Genomic DNA, 18,707 nt, shown 5'->3' with positions numbered 1-18,707 from the left:
GTCTTCTGCCTCAGTCCTTGAGGTCGAAGGACGTGCCGCAGCCGCAGCCGCTGACTGCGTTGGGGTTGTTGACGATGGCGAAGGCGCTGCGGATGAGCTCCTGCTCGTAGTCGACGGTGCTGCCGCGGATGAGCTCGAGCGACTCCTTGTCCACCACGACCTTGCCGCCGTGCTGCTCGAAGACGATGTCCTCCTCCTCGTCGGGCGTCGCGTCCTTCTCGAACTCGATCACGTACTTGAAGCCGGAGCAGCCGCCACCCTCCACAGCCACGCGGAGCATCAGATTCTCCGTCTTCTGGCGCTCGGCCGCCTCGATGAGTTTCTGGTAAATAAATTAGTCCGCGTCAACGTCAACTGAGACCAAATGTTGCGTGAGCCGCACCTTCGCCGCCACTGGCGTGATGATCAGGTCGGGCAGCCCTGTGTCGCGCGTGATCTTGACATCGGAGATCCAGCGCGGCTGCTGCGCCCGCAGAGCGCGCCGCAGAGGCCGCGAGAGCGCTGACCGCATGTTCATCATCTTCGCCGTCTTCGCAATGGATAAGGCGGTTGTGTGCACACGATTAGTGCCGTAAAAACGGTACGCGGTACCATACTACGGGTACTTGCTTTTAGAGCCTTGCCCCTATGGAGCACTGACCAGCGTAGAGCTCTACTTAGACTTCGCGTTTTCTTCCACTTGCACACGATAATGGTGAGTTACATGTACTAATTGAGTTCTCCCAGACAGCGTGGGTACGGTACCGGTATCCGGTGTTACGATTTTTCACCTGCGGAGTTTCGCTATGCTCTACATCATTCACCGTCAGCCTGGCAAAGGAGGCGTGCTTTGATTCTCCAGCACAGATCGTCAGCTGAACTTAGATTAGTCGTGCTTCAAAGAGGATCAGACTACCGGTAGTAACTACACTTTTTTTATAGCGTCAACCTCTTTAGCATGAGCTTCTAGCATGAACATGACAACACTTCCGTCCGTCAGTCCGACCTCGCAAGATGCGCATTGTTCCGGTGCGCAACGAGGCCAAGCCGCCAGGTGAACCGCTTGCAGTGCTCGGAGTTGCCCCGGAAGTCCCATTTTCTACCGCTCAGACCAGTTCGCGCGTTGCCAGCATGCTGGACCCGCAGTCGGAGCATTTGTACGAGCTCCAATTGGCGCAACCTCTACCAAGCTTTGACCTCAACAAGACGCTGGTGTCCAAGATGTTGCCGGCAGAGCTTCACAACCGACTGAACCAAGTGATGCACCGTTTCCTCAACTCCTTTCTGGTAGCGCTCTTCCGGTTCAGTCTGCTCTGCTTCGGTTGTTTGCTTTTCGTGCCGACAAAGTTCATTATGCCGGTGGTGCCTGTCATGGTTGCGGCTATCGTGTTACCTCCCGTGATCTTCGTGACCTTCTTCTCGCTCGATGTGCTCGTGTTGCTGGCCTACCACTACGAGTTCTGGTTCGTTTCGACGCTCAACACGCTCAACTGGGTGGCGCTAGGCGTCATTTTCGGAGACATTCGAGCCATTTCATGCGTCGGACTGTGGCTCAGTTCGCAGAGCGTCGTGCTCATTGACTCAAACTTCCGGACATTCCCGACCGCCGTCAAGTCCATTATGATCAGCGGCCCGTTCCTTATAGTTTTGGTCGTGTGCTGCTCGTACAATCTCGTGGTCGACGCCAGCTTTCCTTCTATCAGGATAGGGACTTTGGTGCTGCAGTCGCGCCAAGTTATTGTCTTCACGGCGTCAACTCTGTCGGTGTTCGTGGTCAAGAAGGCCTTCGCGAAGAAAAATCGACTGAAGAAGCGTCTTCAAGATCGAGAAGCTGACCCAGAGGCAGCGCAAGGACGACACACCATCCCTTGCGTCGGTCTACACGCACGACTAAAGCTGAAACATTTGAAAGCAAAACCCCGCGTAGGATCAGCAAGCTTTAGCGTATCAGCCGTGAGGCTGACGGATCAACAAACTACAAGTGACACGTCAAACACCCAAAACCTGAAACTCGCTCCCCATGACCCGTTCATTGTGGACTCGAGGAACGTGGTGCTACCTGGGCGTCTTCTGTGGTGGATGAAAGCTCCATTCACTCTGATAGCTGTGTACATTGCCGGCGTGATAGGACTCAGCGCTACAGCGATTGCCTGGGTGGTGATTCTGTACCACCAGGAACACCGGCCAACTGATCAGCTCAAACTTATCGTCTCCTCTATCGCTGCTGTATTCTCTCTCGCATTCACGTTCGTGTTCGTGTCGCTCGCTCAACGAAATCTAGTCCGCTTGGTTCTGTGGAACTTTGACGTGCTCTTTTCGACGTTCCAAGGTACGGCTCTCGCAGTATGTCTGCTGGATCTGCTGCGCTGGCAGACCTCGTCCTGCCTTGCGGTTGTTGCTTGGTGGCTCTGGTTTCACTGTCTGCTCGTGCTCGACGCACTTACCCCAAGTCTGACACGGAAGCTGCATATTCGCAAACATTTCGGACTACCAGCAGTTATTGTAGTGCTGGCCGTCGCCGCTGGCTGTGCTCTAGAACTCATCCTAGGCGACGAAAGTGTCTTCTCGTCGCGGCTGCTTTGGAGCGTACACGTGGTAGGAGGCACCGGTTTCGATCTACACACATCAACGTTAGCAGTTCAACGCACAATTACGATTGTGGGCTGGTTTCCTCGGCTCCTAGTGGAGCTAGCTACCGGGAGTCCGGAGCAATTGCTGTTTCTTCATCGGCATGTCGAATACTTTAGTCCATACGCGACCTTTTCAGATCCAGCACCAACGGGGGTGGTGGAAGATGCACAGAAGCGAAGTGTTTCGAGGTGTTGGCGGCGACGACAAGCAAAAGATTCTGTCCCGGTAGTGGAGGCAAATAGTGGTCGTGTTGATAGTGTAGACGTTGCAAGCTTGACTCACTAGCATTTGCTTTGTCCTAGAAAATTACCGCGGACGCTATTGGAGGGCGTGTGTGGAATACGGACAGCGAGTAGTTATAGCCCGATATGTTGCTGCCAGCTCGTTCAAACTATTTTGGCAATTTAGTATTTTGGAAATCTACTTGCACTCGTCAATGTGTCCTGCCACTGCGCCGACTGCATTCTCTTCCTAATGTTCGATCCAGCTCGAGAGCGCTTCGCCGAAGCCTACGTATCGCCCCAGTCCCCTCTGTCAATTATCCAGGGGGCCCAAAATCCACTCATCTTGACGTCGTAGCAGGTACTGTTGCTATTGCCAACAGACTCGAGCGTCAACTACAAAGAGCAACACAGTCAGATGCAACGGGGTTGTATGAACTACAGTCAGCGCAGACATTGCCAGTCGTCAGCATATCCAGAACACCCGCGTCAGCTCTTCTGCCAGGTGGAGCGTATCAGTGGTTTGAGAGGACCATGCATCGCTTCACCCCGATACTTTTGACACTGTTTGGCATCAGTTTGGTATCGTTTGCTGGCTTGCTGTATGTGCCCTCGACAATTGTCCGTCCATGGATCCCTCTCTTCTTTGTGGTTTCAACGCTTCCTCCAGTATTTTTCGCGTCGTTCTTCTCGATCGACATCCTCTGCCTGTTGCCTCGATATTACGAGTTCTGCTTCATCTCAGTTCTCAACTTCCTCACGTGGTTTGGGCTAGGCGTGATCTTCGGTGACTTGCGTGCTCTTACAGGTTTCACATTATGGTTCAATTTCCAGACGGTGGTGACTATCGATGCGAACTTCCGGACATTCCCTGCCGCCGTAAAGTCCACAATGATCGCTGGCCCAGCAATGATAGCCCTCGTCGTGTGCTGCGCTTACAGTCTCGTGGTGGACTCGAGCTATCCGACGCTTCACATCGGCGTTATGCCCTTCCAATCTCGCCAAGTCGTTGTCTTCACGGCCTCGACGATCGCCGTCTTCATGTTCAAGAAGGCCCACACTAAGCGTCAGCGCATGGAAATCCGTCTCCATGACCGGAGGAACAATCCAGCTCCAACGCCTGGCCGACATACTATCCCCTGCGTTTTGATACTGGCACGGGTGAAACTTGGGCTACGCGATTCAGCACCCGCCTCCGTATCAGTGCCAAACACAACCAGCAATTTATTACGAGCTCAACAACTGCAACTGGCGCCGACTAAAGCTCTAGTCGTGGACGCAACGAAAATTCTGCTCCTTGCTCATTTATTAAAGCGGTTGATCTCACCTCGCGAAAACATTGCGCTGTAGATGACTGGAAGTGTGGGGATCAGCGCTACAGCGATCTCCTGGTTTATGATTTTTTTGCCCAGCGGGGAGATTCCACGAACCCCTATATAGTCGGCGTGGCAGCTACCGCAGCTTCATGTTCGCTGATCTTCACGTGCAGTGTTGTTGCACTAGCCCAGCGTGCTCTGCTCCGCTTACTCGTCTGGAACTTCGATGTGCTCTTCTCCACCTCCCAGGGCACTGTCCTCGCAGCCTGTCTGTTTGACTTGTCGAGTTGGCAGGTCTCGCCGCGTCTTGCGGCCGTCGCTTGGTGGCTTTGGTTGCATTTTTTGCTGGTCCTCGACGCTGTCATACCGAGTCTGACGCACCAACTGCATATCCGCAGGTACTTTGGACTGCCAGCGGTCATTCTGGTGCTATGCGTCGCTGTTGGCTGTGCGTTTGAGCTCATCATTGGAGACGACGAAATTTTCTCGCCGCGTTTACTATGGAGCATCCGAGTCAACAACAAAGCGAGCTTCGACATGCACACCTCGGTATTGGCGGTTCAGCGCACTGTGACGATCGTGGGGTGGTTCCCTCGGTTGTTGGTAGAGCTTGCGGTAGGAAATCCGGGCCAACTTTTATTCACTCGTCGACAGGTGGAGTACTTCAGCCCGTTCGCAACGTTTACCGAGCCATTACATGGAGCTACGGTGGCAGCTCAAACTCTGTCGTGAAGACGAAGTCAGTTTTGACTTATAACCTACTATTAAGTACTTGTCCACATTGTACTCTTCTTGAAGAATTGGGCCATCCTTCGGTATCAAGCAGCCAGCTTTCAAACCGCCTTCGTACTGTGTCACCACACCACAATATCAACATCATCTCACAAACTGCCACTCACTCACTCGCTCTTCTTCCTCACACACTGACACGATCCTCCACGACCGTGCTGAGCCCCGCTCTGTCCCGTTGCTGCTGTCTCTTCAGCGCTTCCACGTAGCGTTGATGCAGCAGCACGCGGCCCGCCCCGCCATGCTTCCTAGTTCCGCTCCTCAGCCTCTGCTGGATCTCCCCGTCCAGCCCCTCCGTCACCACTCGCGCTGTCATCTGAACTGGCACCGCCGTCCCCACCACGCGATGGTCGTGCGCTTCGAAGTCCCTTTTGAGCCGTCGGAGCTGCTGGCTACAGCTCTCCTGCCGCTTGCGCAGCTCGCATCGCCCCTGCCCTTGCTCGTCCACGCGGCGCTGCAGTAGCTTAAGCTGCGTCTCTGCAGCCTCCCAACTGGCCGCGACGCGGTCTGCAGCCGCGAGCTGCTGCGTCTGCGCGTCGGCCGTCGCCCGGGCGGTAGCGGCCACTTCGCCCCACAGACTCGAGAGCGTCTGCTTGCTCTTCTCGTGGCGGGCGTCGGCCTGTCGCTGCAAGTCCCGGACCTGCGTCTTCAGCTGCCGCACCTCGACCTGCAGGCTCTGGATCCTAGGATCCTGTTCCTCCTCTCCGGCGCCTTGAAGCGCAGCGGAGCGAGGCTGCAGATTTGCAACCAACAGGCGCTGCAGACGCCGCAGCTCCGTCGCCACCAGCAGCAACGAGCTGCGCACCACCTCGGGCACGTCGCGCCACTGTGGGTCGTCCTCCAGCGCGCGCGCACTGAACGTCGTCGCCAGCAGCAGCTGAAGCCTCGCGCCGTCCACCTCCATCGTTGGCGTCAAGGTAGTGTAGCCACAACTTCAAATACTTAGTAGGTACAGCGCATATGGTACACTGTACCATATCGCCTGTATATGGTACGCAGTACCAAATGAGGAAAGCATTTGAGAACAAACATTCCGCACACCATGGAGAGCGTCGCTAGCTCCGGTACGCCGCTTGACGTCTTGCGCTCTGTGGTGCACACCGGAGCCTGCACGGAGCCCCGCTAGCTTCCTCTGTGTCTGCGCTTCAGTTGCATACCAGTTGCACGTGTTCTACGTGTGAACAAGCTAAGAAATACCCCAGACTAAACAACTCTTACTCTGATATTTGTGTCGGCAGGCGGCGTCAAGCGCAAACACAAGGAGAACGCCTTCACCGCCAAGGCTGAGACGGGCACACTCAAGGTCAAGATCCTGCGGCGGGACCAGCGCCATGCAGCCAACGCGCCGCTGGACGCGGCGACTAACAAGACCAAGGGCCGACGGGCTGCCCGACAGCCGCCGCCAGCCCCGGACTCGCCTCCAAAGCCCCGCCCCAACAGGAAACATGTACCTATCTTCTACGAGCCGCAGTTCCGTCAACCCATCAAGCGGGGAGGCAGCAGCCAAAGCCACAGCAGCTCCACGGACGAGTCGGTCATTCACTCCACGTCGTCCACGGGCGTGCCGGGCATCCACTCGACCTCGTCGACGGACGTTTCTGCCAGTGTGACGGGTGCCTCGACCTCGTCCACGACGTCGAGTTTTGTATCGCAGTTATCGGATATCAAGATTCAGTCGGCCAGCTCGAGTGCTGGGGAGGTGGGGCCACCACCGAGATCCAATCCGCTGTTTGCTCGTAACGACAGCGACGGATTGGGGACGCTCGGCGACTTATTGCGGCCGTACTTCCCCTCGCCGTCAGCTGGACTTCAGCCGATTTTTACGCTGGGCGGCACTCAATCTACGGGGACGGCGTCAGCGGCGGGGCTGCTGGGGGACCAACCAGGCTTGTCCTCGGCCCTACACCAGCTGACGTCTTCTTCTGCGTCCTATCGCACTGCTTTGGACGCGTTGTCGAGTGCAGCGCGTGCACCAGCTAACTCTTCTCCGGTCGATGGATCTACTACGGATACTAGTGCGCATACCTCCTCGGTCACCACGACGGCTTCAGCACCGACTTCGGACACGACTCACAATGGGGCCTCTGGAGGTTTGGAAACCTACCGGTTTGACCCACTTGCTGCATTACAGACTGCTATCAATCATGCACGGCGAGCGTCAACATCATCGGACGGAAGTAAGAAGCAGCAAGAGCCCCGCGAAATTGGCAGTCCTAACAGCAACGCTCGATTTTACCGGCTGGAACCGTCAGGGTCGAGTGGAAGTACACATAGCAACGGAAGTGCAGCGTCGGCGACTGCGACTGCGACAAGTCTAGGCCCTCCGCCTGAACTGCCTCCAGCATTTACTCTCCAGAACTCGCTTATGGGAGGTGGAATTCAAGGACTGTCTTCCTTCAAGCCTCTTGGTGATCGTGACGCCAGCAAAGACGACAAGAGCTCCGACGACAATAGGGGCAAGAATGCGGTAGCCATGCTTGGCCCACCGCCCGATGCGCCACCCTCGTTCCTGCTCCAGAATTCGCTCACGGGTGGCGGCATTTCGATGCTCAATCTACCGAAGTCACACCCGACCCTCGACAAACTGGGCTTGTTGACGCGTTTAATCAGCCAGGCGAATGAGACCGCGAAAGATTTGACCACGGCGCCGTCATCTCCACCAAAGACAAACCTCAGTCTGGACAGGCTGGTTTCACTGACGAGCGTTGCGAGCGAGGATGGAGAAACAACCAAAGACACCAATACTGCGTCCACTTCTACTGAGGACAACAGCGGGGCCGTCGACTTAGGCCCACCACCTAGTGGCCCTCCAGCTTTTACGATCGGGAACTCGCTCATGGGAGGGGGCATCGACCTACAGCCTGCAGCCACGAACGTCAACACGCACAATTTCGACTGGAAGTTACACAGGTCGGCGTCAACCAACGGCGGTAATGTACTTTCCAGCCCAAGTGCGACCAGGGGACTCAGCCATAGCTTACGGGAACGGCTGGAGCGGACGCTGGCGTCGACGCAAAATGGCTCGGACAAATCCTAGCACCTCGGGCCCGATAGATACTGAAAGACGTCAAGATGCACACCAAAACGTGTCGTACCCATTACTTTGAGTCAAAAATTGCGCCAAGTAACTTCGGATGAATGAACAAGGGTTGAGTTCACGTCAGAGTAACTGGACCATCAAGTGCTCTTCTACTCGGCCAATCAATCTGCTCGCTGCCTAATCGATGTGCGGGCACGTCCACAGGTCGTCGCCCAGGAAGTGCACCATCTCGATGGCGATGCCCTTGTTCTTGTTCCGAATGTCGTCCGTAGACATGGTGAGGATGCCGATGGCCATGGCGTGCTCCTTGCCCTCCGCCATAATAGCCTGTCACCCCAAAAGAGAAAAAGCATCAGCACCGAACGAAACGTACAGCCCTCAAGTTTCACTACACCAACGTACCACGGGGGTGCCAGCCTCGAGAGGCTCGGGCATGTCGCCGCCGGCCGAAGTCAGACCCGGGCACATGACGTTGGCGCCCGACAGCACGAACGGGATCGCGCCCTTGTCCGCGCGCACCTGCTTCATCACGTGCGGCACTGCACACAACCATCAAGTAAGTACGCTACGCCAAAACCCAATAGCTTCAGCATCAGTAGCTGGAACGGTGCTCACCCTTGTGCAGCAGCTTGAGCGTGGGCATGAAGGGGCCGTCGCGCTGGTTGAAGAAGACGGGCTCGCCCTCGTGCAGCACGATCTGGATGTGGTTGTGGCACTTGGCCACCACCATGGGCGCCTTCTTGGGCATGAGCATCTCGGCGTAGGGCTCCAGGTCCGGGTACTGCTCCAGCACCTTGGAGCGGATGCTGCGCTGCTGCGAGGACTTGACCTTGCTGCTGGTGCTCACGTGCTCGTCCACACTGAAGCGCTTGAACATGGCGGCGGACGGAGCTCTTTGCTGCTGCGGATCGGGCGGGCGCTTGGTGTCGACTGCAGCGGCACGCACGAATTGACGCCCAGCCAACAGATACTTCGAGTAAGTACGAAACCCCTATTTAAGATATAAGTTGACATGGGTGAGAGGAACATGGCAACATTCAGGAAGCTGTTGCAGTGTTGTCAATCCAGCTAATGGCCCGCCAGGTACAGGTTGTGCACATCGACGCCTGCGTCGATGTGCTTCAGCGCGCGCCTCACGGATTCTACGTCGTCCGTGATCTGGACCCGGAGGCCGTTCAAGCTCTGGAACTACGACTTCAGCATCTCAACGCACTGCTCCACCACGACGAAAGCCGAGAGAGTTAAAGCGCAACTGGGCGTCGGTCAGAGGTTCTTCGGGGTCAGACTCAAAGCTAGGCACCAGCGTTTCGTGGGTGCTGTAGGCGGAGTCGCCGAGCAAGTACTGGGTTGCGTCGGGTGTGTGGACGGCATGTTGATTCCATTGGCATTTCCACCGTCGCACCGCGAAGAAGATTACCTCTGCCAGGACGGCTTTCACGCGTTTAACACCATTGTTGTCTCGGACGACAAGCGGATGATCTGGTGCGTCTTCTGCTGAAATACCTTTGCATTGCCATTATAATGAGTTGATTTATCTGTTGTTGATGCTGTTGCATTGGTAGCTACTTCAATGCGGGTTGGCCGGGCTCGGTTCATGACAGCCGAGTGTTGGGACAAAACAATCTAAGGTTCGAATGGCGAGACTTCTTCGGCGAGGGTACTGAATCCATGCTCGTCCTCGATCCGCTGCGCGATCCCCCCCCCCCCCTTTTCGTCCGGCCACAGTATTAGATCATCGCGCAGGTTGTGTAGGGTGTGGATGCAGCGCATGTAGTAGCGATGAGCCGTATCCCCTGTAATACCGAACATGCTGCCCAGCGGTTCACCATCCACCTCGTCACCAGAAGAGCCTAGTCGCTTCAGCGTCACGAGAAGTTGGCAGCAGACAGGATCATCCAACTAGGCTTCGCTGTCAGAGAAGACGGGGTCGAGATCAATGATAATCACCGCCTGGTTGAAAGTCTCCTTGTGGATGGATACAGAACTCGTCCTTGAATTGCTGCCTGTCCAGCTCGAACAGATAGCGCTGCCACACGTTGGGCCGCTCTGCGGGCGGTGGGTAGGCCACGGTGTTGAGCACCCCCAAGAGGCCGATCGCGCGGTTGGTCGCGTCGTCGATGACCTGGCGGTACACACCTTGCTCTTCCATGATCTCGAGGACCCCCATCATTTCGTGAGCCCACACCACAGAGGGCGGCAGCAAATAGCGAATCTCGTCGGGTATCTGGTGCTGCATCCGAGACAACGGTACACTGACGGGTTGAAGGCGGCGGAAGTTGTCTTGGAGGCCGTGAAATGGGAAATGGCGAGGCGCGCAGAACTCATAGAGGTGGCGCTGGCACCGTGAACTGCCGCAGCCACCATTTCATATAAGCTTAGCGATGGCTGAAGGATGCCATGGACATTCTTTTGCTCCAGCGTCGCAGAACCCTCGCTGGCGAGCCAGCTCAGCTTCCCATGGAGGGGGCATCCCAGCATAGTAATTGCAACACGCCGACGCGAGCTTCACATAAATCCAAGTGCATTGGTTAACATTAGTCTCCCCCGGCAGCTCCCTTCTTCCTCGATCCTCTGGCGTAGCTTTCGTCGATACGATTCCTCGGAACGGATAGCCATGAACCCCCACAATATCTGAATATGTGCACTTGCCCAAAAGCAAGTCGCATTCTAGCAGACCCATTCGCCCGTTCAAGTCCAATACTGCTTCATTCGCCAATTCGCTAATACGGTTGCTTCAAAGGCCGGCTACAGGTGCCGGTTCACTAGCGCTTCCATGAGCTTCTGGGTCGCTTCAGCCAGCGTTTGGTGGGACTTGGCGAGTCTCTCGAGCTGCTCAGAGCGTCTCTCCAGAGCGTGCATGATCTCGTTCTGCCTCGGGAACTCTTCGTCTTCAGCTGGCACTTCGTGTCCCCCCTCTTCCTGTGGAACCGGCTCAGGCGACAACGACGCTGGCTCGGGTGAGTCCTGTACTTCTTCCCGAAGAGACGGTGGAGATGGAGATGGAGGTGGTTCCACTGGCTCTACTAGTGGTGGCGAAGTTGGCACAACCACCACCGTCGTCTCGGTCTGCGGCGGCGTTGGCACAGCCGTCGTCTCCGCCGTCTTCGTCCGCTTCGGAGATGTCTCCACCCTCGCGCTCTCTTCTTCCTGCGCCATGGCCTGCTCCATCGCCCTGTTAAAGCTGCGTCTAACCGGTTCCTGTTGTTGCTGCTGCTGCTGTGGAGGTGTCTGCTGCTGCTGCTGTGCGACGCCCTTGCTCTTGCTGAAGCACTCGGCCATCATGAGGTGCAGCTGCGCCGTGCTGCTGTCCTGCCACTGCTGGCGCAGCCTCGTGAGCTGGTCGCTGCACTTGACGGCGTCCACCTGCGCGTCCAGCAGCCCGTCGGTATCATTGAGCCTGGCCGACACGACCCCCCAGGCCTCGTGCACGTCCGCCACCGTCTCGGCGTCGTCGAACAGCGCGCGCAGCTGGCGGAAGCGCAGCCGCAGCAGCTCCTGGCTCGCGTCGGGGCTCCACTGCGGCGGCGCCTCGCGCGGGCGCTTGCGGTGGATATTCGCGCCCGTCTCCGGCTCCCCATCGCGTGACGTCGTCATCCCCAACTACTACTAAGTACGCTACAGCACAACAACGACACCAGCGTAATCGTCCCCCCCCCACTGAATATTGTCCGCCTGATGGATATTCATTCCGACCACCTACTGTAGCATAGCGCGTCCACTATAGTCCCACTTAAGTACGCCATGTGACGCTCCTGTTCCCGTGTCAAGCAAGGCATGCCATTATTAGCTCTTCCTAGCTGTCCACAACTGCACCACCCCGTGCTCCACCCCTATACTAACTGACAGACCGACAATGCCGTCGCGCCCCGACCGCTCGGACTGGAAGCGCGTGGACGTGGTGGTGCCCGCGGGTCCGCTGGGCCTCATCGTGAGCAAGAGCCCCGTGGGCGAGGGCCACGTGATCGTGGACGGCTTCCGCCCCGTGGGGGGCTCGGGCGAGCCCGGCGCGCTGGAGCTGCAGGGCGAGATCGGGCCCAACTCGCTGCTGCTGGGCGTGAACGAGCACGACTTCACGGACGCGGCCGCCGCCTGGAGCTTCGAGAGGATCCGCGAGATCCTCGTGAGCACCAGCGGCGCCGAGCGCGTCGTGCGCTTCCTCGTGCCGCCGCCGCCGCCCGCCGTGCAGTTCGAGGAGCTGGCGGCGCACGACGCGGCGCGCCGCTTCGCGGACGAGTACGCGCTGGGCAAGGAGCTGGGAGCGGGCACCTTCTCGGTCGTGCGCGAGGCCACGCACAAGGCCACGGGCGCGCGCTTCGCCATCAAGTGCATCAAGCGCGCGCAGCTGTCGGCCGACGACCTGCGCGCGCTCGTGGCCGAGGTCAAGATCCTGCGCGAGATGCAGCACCCGCACATCGTCAAGCTCTACGACGTGTTCCAAGAAGAAAAATACTTCTTCCTCGTCACCGAGTACATGCCCGGCGGGGAGCTCTTCGAGCGCATCGTCAAGAAGAACTTCTACTCGGAGAGGGAGGCCAGGGACCTCGTCAAGGTGCTGCTGGAGACCATCGCCTTCTGCCACGACGCCGACGTCGTGCACCGCGACCTCAAGCCGGAGAACCTGCTGCTGAGCAGCCAGGAGGACGACGCAGACATCAAGCTCGCCGACTTCGGCTTCGCCAAGAAGTCGGCCATCCAGAACGGAGACGCCGGACTGTCCACCGCCTGCGGCACGCCCGGGTACGTGGCGCCCGAGATCTTGATGGCCAGGCCCTACGGCAAGGAGGTGGACATCTGGAGCATCGGCGTCATCACGTACATCCTGCTGTGTGGCTACCCGCCCTTCCACCACGACAACCAGGGCGTGCTCTTCAGGCTCATCAAGGCCGGACGCTACGAGTTCGACTCGCCCTACTGGGACGACGTGTCGGCCGAGGCCAAGGATCTCATCAGCAAGATGCTCGTGCTCAAGCCCGCGGAGCGCTGGACCGCGCGCCAGCTGCTGGAGCACCCGTGGATCGCCGGCGACGCGGCCAAGGACGTGCAGCTGTCCACGGCGCTGCAGGAGCTGCGCAAGTTCAACGCGCGCAGGAAGTTCCGCGCGGCTGTCAGCACGGTCAAGGCCACCATCTCGCTCACGAAGGCGCTGACGCTCGGCAGCAGCCCGCGCAGCAGCAAGGACAGCGACGATGGCGAGAAGGACGCGAGTGCGAGTGCAGCTCCTGCTGTCAGCTCCAACTCGTCGGCTGAAGTGCCGCCCCCGGCGCCCACAGCTTCGCAGTAGATAGGATCTTTTCAGACCCCTGTGAAGCACGAAGGCAGTCAACTGGCTAATGCGTGCGATGCGATGCGATGCACTAGAGCTGTGTGCTGTTCTGACGTGTGGAGCAGGTGGAATACATACTACTTCAAGACGTGAAGACGCAGTCCCCACCGCTCGCTTTGCTGCGGTAAGAATCAGAGATGATGGAGATGAAAATGACCTTGCATGGATGGGTGTCTTGAAGCAGGCGCTGGTAAGTTTCGTTTCTTGATGCATTGAGGTGCTCACCAGGCTGAAAATAGGTCGCTCTGAGGACGAAGGTGCGGGTCATACTCGAGGACTGGCGCGTTTAGTGAGCTTCACACCTGAGACTTCATTGTGGAAAGCTCCATTGATCCAGCAAGTGGCAGCAGACAACACCATGATGGCGCTCTTCTCGGCGATCAAGCCGACCACGTCGGACACGGTGCAGCTGATCGCGACACCCGGCAGTCCAACTGGCGAGTTCACTCAGATCTCCGGCGGGTTAGTCAAACCCTCGAGCATCATCGTTGCTGGCATGGATATCACGGCGTGGCAGATCGTGGAGGTGAACGTCCCTGCAGGCCCGCTCGGTATCTTGCTCGATGGAAGCTGCGCCGATGCCGCGTTGCTGGACGACTTCGCTCCGGTGGCGCGTGAAGGCACTCCCGGCGCTGTGGAAGCGAGTGGCAAAGTTCCTCACGGCAGCGTACTGGTCGGGATGGACAAGACGGACTTCATGCAAGAGCCGAGGAAGACGCTCGCTGAGATTGGCACCATCCTGCGAGAAGCTGCGCACCTCAAACGACAACTGCGCTTCCGCGTGCCGCCGCAGAACTACCAAAAGATGGCACTAAGCACTCCCCAGAGTCCTGAACAGGATGACAAGGCTCAACTGCTTCTCGGTCCCACCAGTAGCTCAACAAGTCTCGTGGAAGGCAGTGACAACAAAAAGTCTGCTGGGGAGTGGTCAAGCTGGATGTGGAGTGGCCTACGCGCTGCGACAGCCTTAGCTACGCCTCGCACAGCAACCCCGGAAGGTCAGACGACGTCGCCTACAGCTGAATCAACTGCTGCAATGCCGACCGTGCCTGCGGTGGCCAAGTCAACGGGTAGATCTCCGTCGTTCGTGCGCGTGACAGGCATGGAGGATCGTGCGCTGGAGTCCGACACGCATCCGTTCGTTCCAAGCGCATCCGACAAAGTCGTGAGCGTGGAGGTTCCAGCAGGTTCGCTTGGTCTACACCTTGATGGCTCGGTGGCGAATCGTGCCGTGGTGTTGGGCTTCATCCCTCTGCCTGACGGTTCTCGTGGTGCGCTGGAGAGGAACGGCAGCGTGCCTTCGGGTGCTGAGATCGTGGAAATCAACGGAGAAGACGTCTCACACGAGTCGCTGGCAGGCATTCGAGAGCGCCTGGGCCGTCTGAGTAGCGAGCCTCGACGATTGAGCTTCCGTCTACCACCCCCAGTGAAGCTGACAGTGCAGCCACCGCCAACTACTGCAACGCCAGCACCCGCACCGGTGTCGCGGTCACCAAGTCGCAGAATCTCGGCTGTCAGCTTGCAGCGGATGAGCCTGGCCTCGGCTTCCGAGCCCACGTACTCGGAAGACATCGAGCTGCGTCGACGTCTGGAGCTGAAGCTGGTGATGACCTACGACCGGAAGGAGCTCAAGTTCAAAGAGTGCTGGTTTGCAGTGCACGCCGACTGGATGAACCGCTGGGCGCTGTTCGTGGGGAAGGGCGGCCCCTTGCCGGGTCCGATCACGAACCACGAGCTGCTGCAGCCTGGCTGGGACACGGCCAGTGAAGACCCCAATCGGGCGGCTTTTGTTCGGTCGGGACTTGAGATCATGAAGGACTTCCGGCTCGTGACGCCGATGGTTTGGAGCCTGTTTGTCGCGCTGCACGGCGAAGGAGACGCCCCTCCCATCGCAAGATTCACGCTCGATATCAACTCGGAAGCGCCCGACAATATCAATGAAGTGCTCCACGACGCCAAAGCGCAGGCAGGGGGCCTGACCAACAGCCTTCGCGAGAAGTGCCAAGTGCTCAACAAGTAATACTACGCAACGAATGATCGATGAAGCTTACTTTATGAATAATATATTGCAAGAGCTGCACTATGGTATTCGAAATGATCCTCAACACCAGCGACCCTTGACTTCTTGCCAACCTGCGGTGATGTGTTTTGTCAAAGGGAGGAGGTCATCCTGCTGGAAATGGGGTGGAGAAAGGTGGACGGCTTGCTCGAGTTCGCCGATCGCATCCAGCTACAGCAAGTGAAGCAAGACGGCGTCGATGACGTGGTGTGGAGTGTTGCGCCGAGCTACTTCCGCATGCTGGCCAGCGAAAACCCGGGGCCGTTCCAAGACTGCGTTGGCAAGTTGATACGCCAGCTTCTACGCAGACTAGCGCTGTTGATCGTCAATTGGGTCGGGATGTCACTGTGGACTGCCGCGATCCTAGCGGCGAGTTATTTTCTCGTGCGAAGCGATGCCGAAGACAAGAAGGAGCACGTGAGCCTCGCGGTGGCCGTCATCTTCACAGCGATCGCAGGCGCTCTCGAAAACTTGCGCGGTTGGTGCGACGACTCGAAAGGATATAAGGACAGCGTCAAGTGTATCCTGCGCCAACTTGGCTTCTTAAGTGCATTCACGAACCGTGGACCCATTTTCAGAGCACTTCTGTGTTGCACGACGTTCAGCCTCTTGCGTTGCAGGACGTGACGATAACTTCAAGGGGGGGACTTGAGATCGCGTAGTTTACAATTCACTTGACATGAGAAAAGTCCGATTATCTATCTATCTACTGCTTTTTGGCGCATGATTGATGTTTCTTGCAGTCATTCGCACATTTCAGGATACAGCGATGGCACGCAAAGTCTGGTTCCAGTTAGTGATGAAGGCACCCGGGACGCGTTCGAGCGTTGGAACGTGGTTTATGTCCACCCTGCTGAAGATGTCCAAGACGTCGACGAGCTCCTCTGTGAGCTCCACACCAAGATTGATCCCTATGTTCCACCCTGCGAGCTCCATATCTACGCCAACAGAGCCACGTACGATGGCAAGAACGGCCGGCCATTGATATCATCCGCCTCAGTGGAAAAGTTGGGGCTGGACGAGGATAACGCGCTCATCGTGAAGTGCCGGCGAGACCGACCAAAGTGCCGAGAACTAACGTCAGGTGGACAACCACGACAACGCTGGATCCAGCAGCTTCAACATTACCAAGTGTCCGCGACGACAACCATCTCCCGAGGTTTTGGAAGCTTCACGCCGCTGCTATCTCCGGTTTTGGCGTTCATTCTTTGGGTAAGAACCTGGACCTTTACTGTCGCGAGGACGTTGCCAAGTTGTTTCGTTTTTTGCAATATGAAGTTCTACGCGATGGTCGATAGGGATACGTTTTGGGGCCGTCCGGGACGGTGAAATCAGCAACTGCTGCAGCCTTCGCATTGGCGGTTGCTCGTACGAATACGTGGGTGGTCACGTGGATTCATCTCACTCACGACGAGGCCCCGGCGTGTGTGCGCTTGGAGGGGAACGTGAAGAAAACAACAGATCTAAGTGTGCGGTGCCTCGAATTTTGAGCGATGTTGACAACCGGAAGCAGCATGTCGTGTTTCTGAATGGGGTGACGGTGGATCATAACATGGAGAAACTAACCTGCACCGAATGGCTCGAGCAAAATCGATCGAACCGTCGACTTGTAGTCGTGACAGCCATGTCGATCCGAGGTAAACTCGATGAGCAGAGTGAACACAGTTTGGGTGTCCGAGAGCTGTATGTATCCTCGTGGGTGTTGAGCGAATTCCTCGAAGCAGTCAAGAACGACGAACTATTTGAAAGCGTCCGAGCTCAGTTGTATTCGACCGATGACCTTGAGCCAAATAATGCGGAGTTGGCGCTTTCTTGGCGCCAGACGCTGGTGCGATCGAAATTCTACTTCGCGGGGGGCAAAGCTCGGTACATGTTTGATCGCTCTACTGCAGAAGTGGTGGAACTACTACAACGAGCGGTCCACAACCTATCGGATGGTGTTGACGCAAGTGCTGCGACGGATGGACAAAGCTGCGTGAACGTGAAAAGATCATTTTATAGCCACAAGGAAAAGTCCAAGTCGTGGATCCCGACAATCTGCCAGAACTTCCGAAAACTGGTTGGTTGAAGCGACAAGGAGCTCAAGTTGGTTCGGTTCGTTCAAGTGACGCGAGCGAACACTCACGCATTAAACATGGGGTATTTCCATAAGTTTTTGTGCTCATTGCAAGACTCCGACTCAGCCTTGAGATCAAAACTCGCGAGATTTTCTGCGTCGTCGAAAGTAAAGCGCTGGTCAGATTCATGTTATTCCCAGTCTCTAGTGGAAGGTTTTCCTGAGTGGACTAAAGATGAAGTGCAGAAGAAAATTCGAGTTGCTGGCATTGACGGACTTGATCGCTGGAGTAAACACTCCGAGGATGTGTTGTTGCAGACTTTTTACCAAGTTTTTTTTTTTGCTGAATAGCATATGAATAAAAAATTCTCTCTTTTTATTTTTTATCAAAGTGATTTACGTGATACTGGCTAGCGCGGAGGGAGATCGGAGTTCAAAAATTGCAAACGGCAGCGGAGGGCTTCGCTCTGCTGTAGATCCTGCATCGGAACGGATTTTTTGACGTGGTCGATTGCTTCGGACAGCGGCATCACTTGTGCCAGCTCAAAGATACGAAGTCGCGCGGCCTGCCACACTAAGTCGACTGCTTTCGCATCAGAAAACATCGTGTCCTGCTGTTCTAGTTGCCGCTGGAAGGCATTCACCCCGCAGGTTAGCGCTGTCACCCATCCAGTCAAGGTGCTCGCGCTTGATGCTACGAATGTATCGGTTGCCACCAGAGGAGTAGATGAAGTAGCGTTGTTGCCCTCCTCATCGAACTGTAGCGAGAAACTATTCGCTGGTGTTGTGTGCACGGCGATTCCTTGAATGTCGACCAACTGAAGCGAGCTGGTGAGTGCATCGCCAGCGTCTGCCAGCACGTGAAGCGTTGATCCGTCCTTCGAGAGCCTCAGTGTTACCTGTTCCATCTCACTGTGAGGATTCAGCTCTGTAGCAAACCGAACTCGGTGGAAACTCGTTCCTCGTTTGGCCTCCTGAATGCCGCTCAAGTTGAGACTCTACGCAAATTTCAGGTCAGCCACACTATCACCAAAGCTCTGTGCTATACTTCGCACCTGTAGCTGCTGCAGTCGCTGAGGTAGCGGCGTCTCCGACAGGTGCGGGGTCAACTGAGCGTCCGTAAGCAGTATTTCCTAGTGAATGGGGACGAATTAGAGCCGGCAAAAACCTTAAGGTCTAATGACAACAAGTAGTAGCTACTACCCCCTCTCTACCTGGAAGAGCTGTTGAGCTCGACGCGGATGCAGCGGCAGTGACAGACCGCCTGGCGTCGCCTCCATTTCTCAACACGAC

The 18,707-nt window shown here is 56.8% G+C and overlaps 7 protein-coding genes across 7 annotated transcripts; 4 read left to right on the top strand and 3 right to left on the bottom strand.

Annotated features, from left to right (window-relative positions):
- Nucleotides 1-10: 10 nt before the first annotated feature.
- Nucleotides 11-511, bottom strand: PHYSODRAFT_361605 (hypothetical protein; the record flags this gene model as incomplete). The annotated part of the gene is made up of 2 exons (XM_009534732.1): nt 11-322; nt 383-511. 2 exons carry the CDS (start codon nt 509-511, stop codon nt 11-13), a joined length of 441 nt encoding a protein of 146 aa, XP_009533027.1.
- A 482-nt stretch (nt 512-993) lies between these two features.
- Nucleotides 994-4,181, top strand: PHYSODRAFT_304243 (hypothetical protein; the record flags this gene model as incomplete). The annotated part of the gene is made up of 3 exons (XM_009534731.1): nt 994-2,868; nt 2,913-2,940; nt 3,019-4,181. The coding sequence occupies 3 exons, from the start codon at nt 994-996 to the stop codon at nt 4,179-4,181; spliced, it is 3,066 nt and encodes a 1,021-aa protein (XP_009533026.1).
- A 327-nt stretch (nt 4,182-4,508) lies between these two features.
- On the bottom strand, nt 4,509-5,840 carry PHYSODRAFT_317642 (hypothetical protein; the record flags this gene model as incomplete). The annotated part of the gene is made up of 2 exons (XM_009534730.1): nt 4,509-4,531; nt 5,072-5,840. The coding sequence occupies 2 exons, from the start codon at nt 5,838-5,840 to the stop codon at nt 4,509-4,511; spliced, it is 792 nt and encodes a 263-aa protein (XP_009533025.1).
- A 138-nt stretch (nt 5,841-5,978) lies between these two features.
- PHYSODRAFT_317641 (hypothetical protein) lies at nt 5,979-7,973 on the top strand (the record flags this gene model as incomplete). Its single annotated transcript, XM_009534729.1, has 3 exons — nt 5,979-6,000; nt 6,175-7,183; nt 7,211-7,973. 3 exons carry the CDS (start codon nt 5,979-5,981, stop codon nt 7,971-7,973), a joined length of 1,794 nt encoding a protein of 597 aa, XP_009533024.1.
- Nucleotides 7,974-8,084: 111 nt separating this feature from the next.
- On the bottom strand, nt 8,085-11,570 carry PHYSODRAFT_563407 (hypothetical protein; the record flags this gene model as incomplete). Its single annotated transcript, XM_009534728.1, has 6 exons — nt 8,085-8,303; nt 8,379-8,515; nt 8,592-8,869; nt 8,908-8,967; nt 10,726-11,174; nt 11,226-11,570. 6 exons carry the CDS (start codon nt 11,568-11,570, stop codon nt 8,154-8,156), a joined length of 1,419 nt encoding a protein of 472 aa, XP_009533023.1. The 3' UTR covers nt 8,085-8,153.
- Nucleotides 11,571-11,829: 259 nt separating this feature from the next.
- Nucleotides 11,830-13,257, top strand: PHYSODRAFT_516828 (hypothetical protein; the record flags this gene model as incomplete). Its single annotated transcript, XM_009534727.1, has 1 exon — nt 11,830-13,257. One exon carries the CDS (start codon nt 11,830-11,832, stop codon nt 13,255-13,257), a length of 1,428 nt encoding a protein of 475 aa, XP_009533022.1.
- Nucleotides 13,258-13,657: 400 nt separating this feature from the next.
- PHYSODRAFT_248726 (hypothetical protein) lies at nt 13,658-15,319 on the top strand (the record flags this gene model as incomplete). Its single annotated transcript, XM_009534726.1, has 1 exon — nt 13,658-15,319. One exon carries the CDS (start codon nt 13,658-13,660, stop codon nt 15,317-15,319), a length of 1,662 nt encoding a protein of 553 aa, XP_009533021.1.
- Between the last annotated feature and the right edge of the window lie 3,388 nt (nt 15,320-18,707).

This window comes from Phytophthora sojae, assembly GCF_000149755.1.
Source record: "Phytophthora sojae unplaced genomic scaffold PHYSOscaffold_7, whole genome shotgun sequence".
Lineage (NCBI taxonomy): Eukaryota > Oomycota > Peronosporomycetes > Peronosporales > Peronosporaceae > Phytophthora > Phytophthora sojae.
The sequence above is the reverse complement of the archived record's forward strand: the minus strand, read 5'-3'. Positions and strand labels throughout refer to the sequence as shown.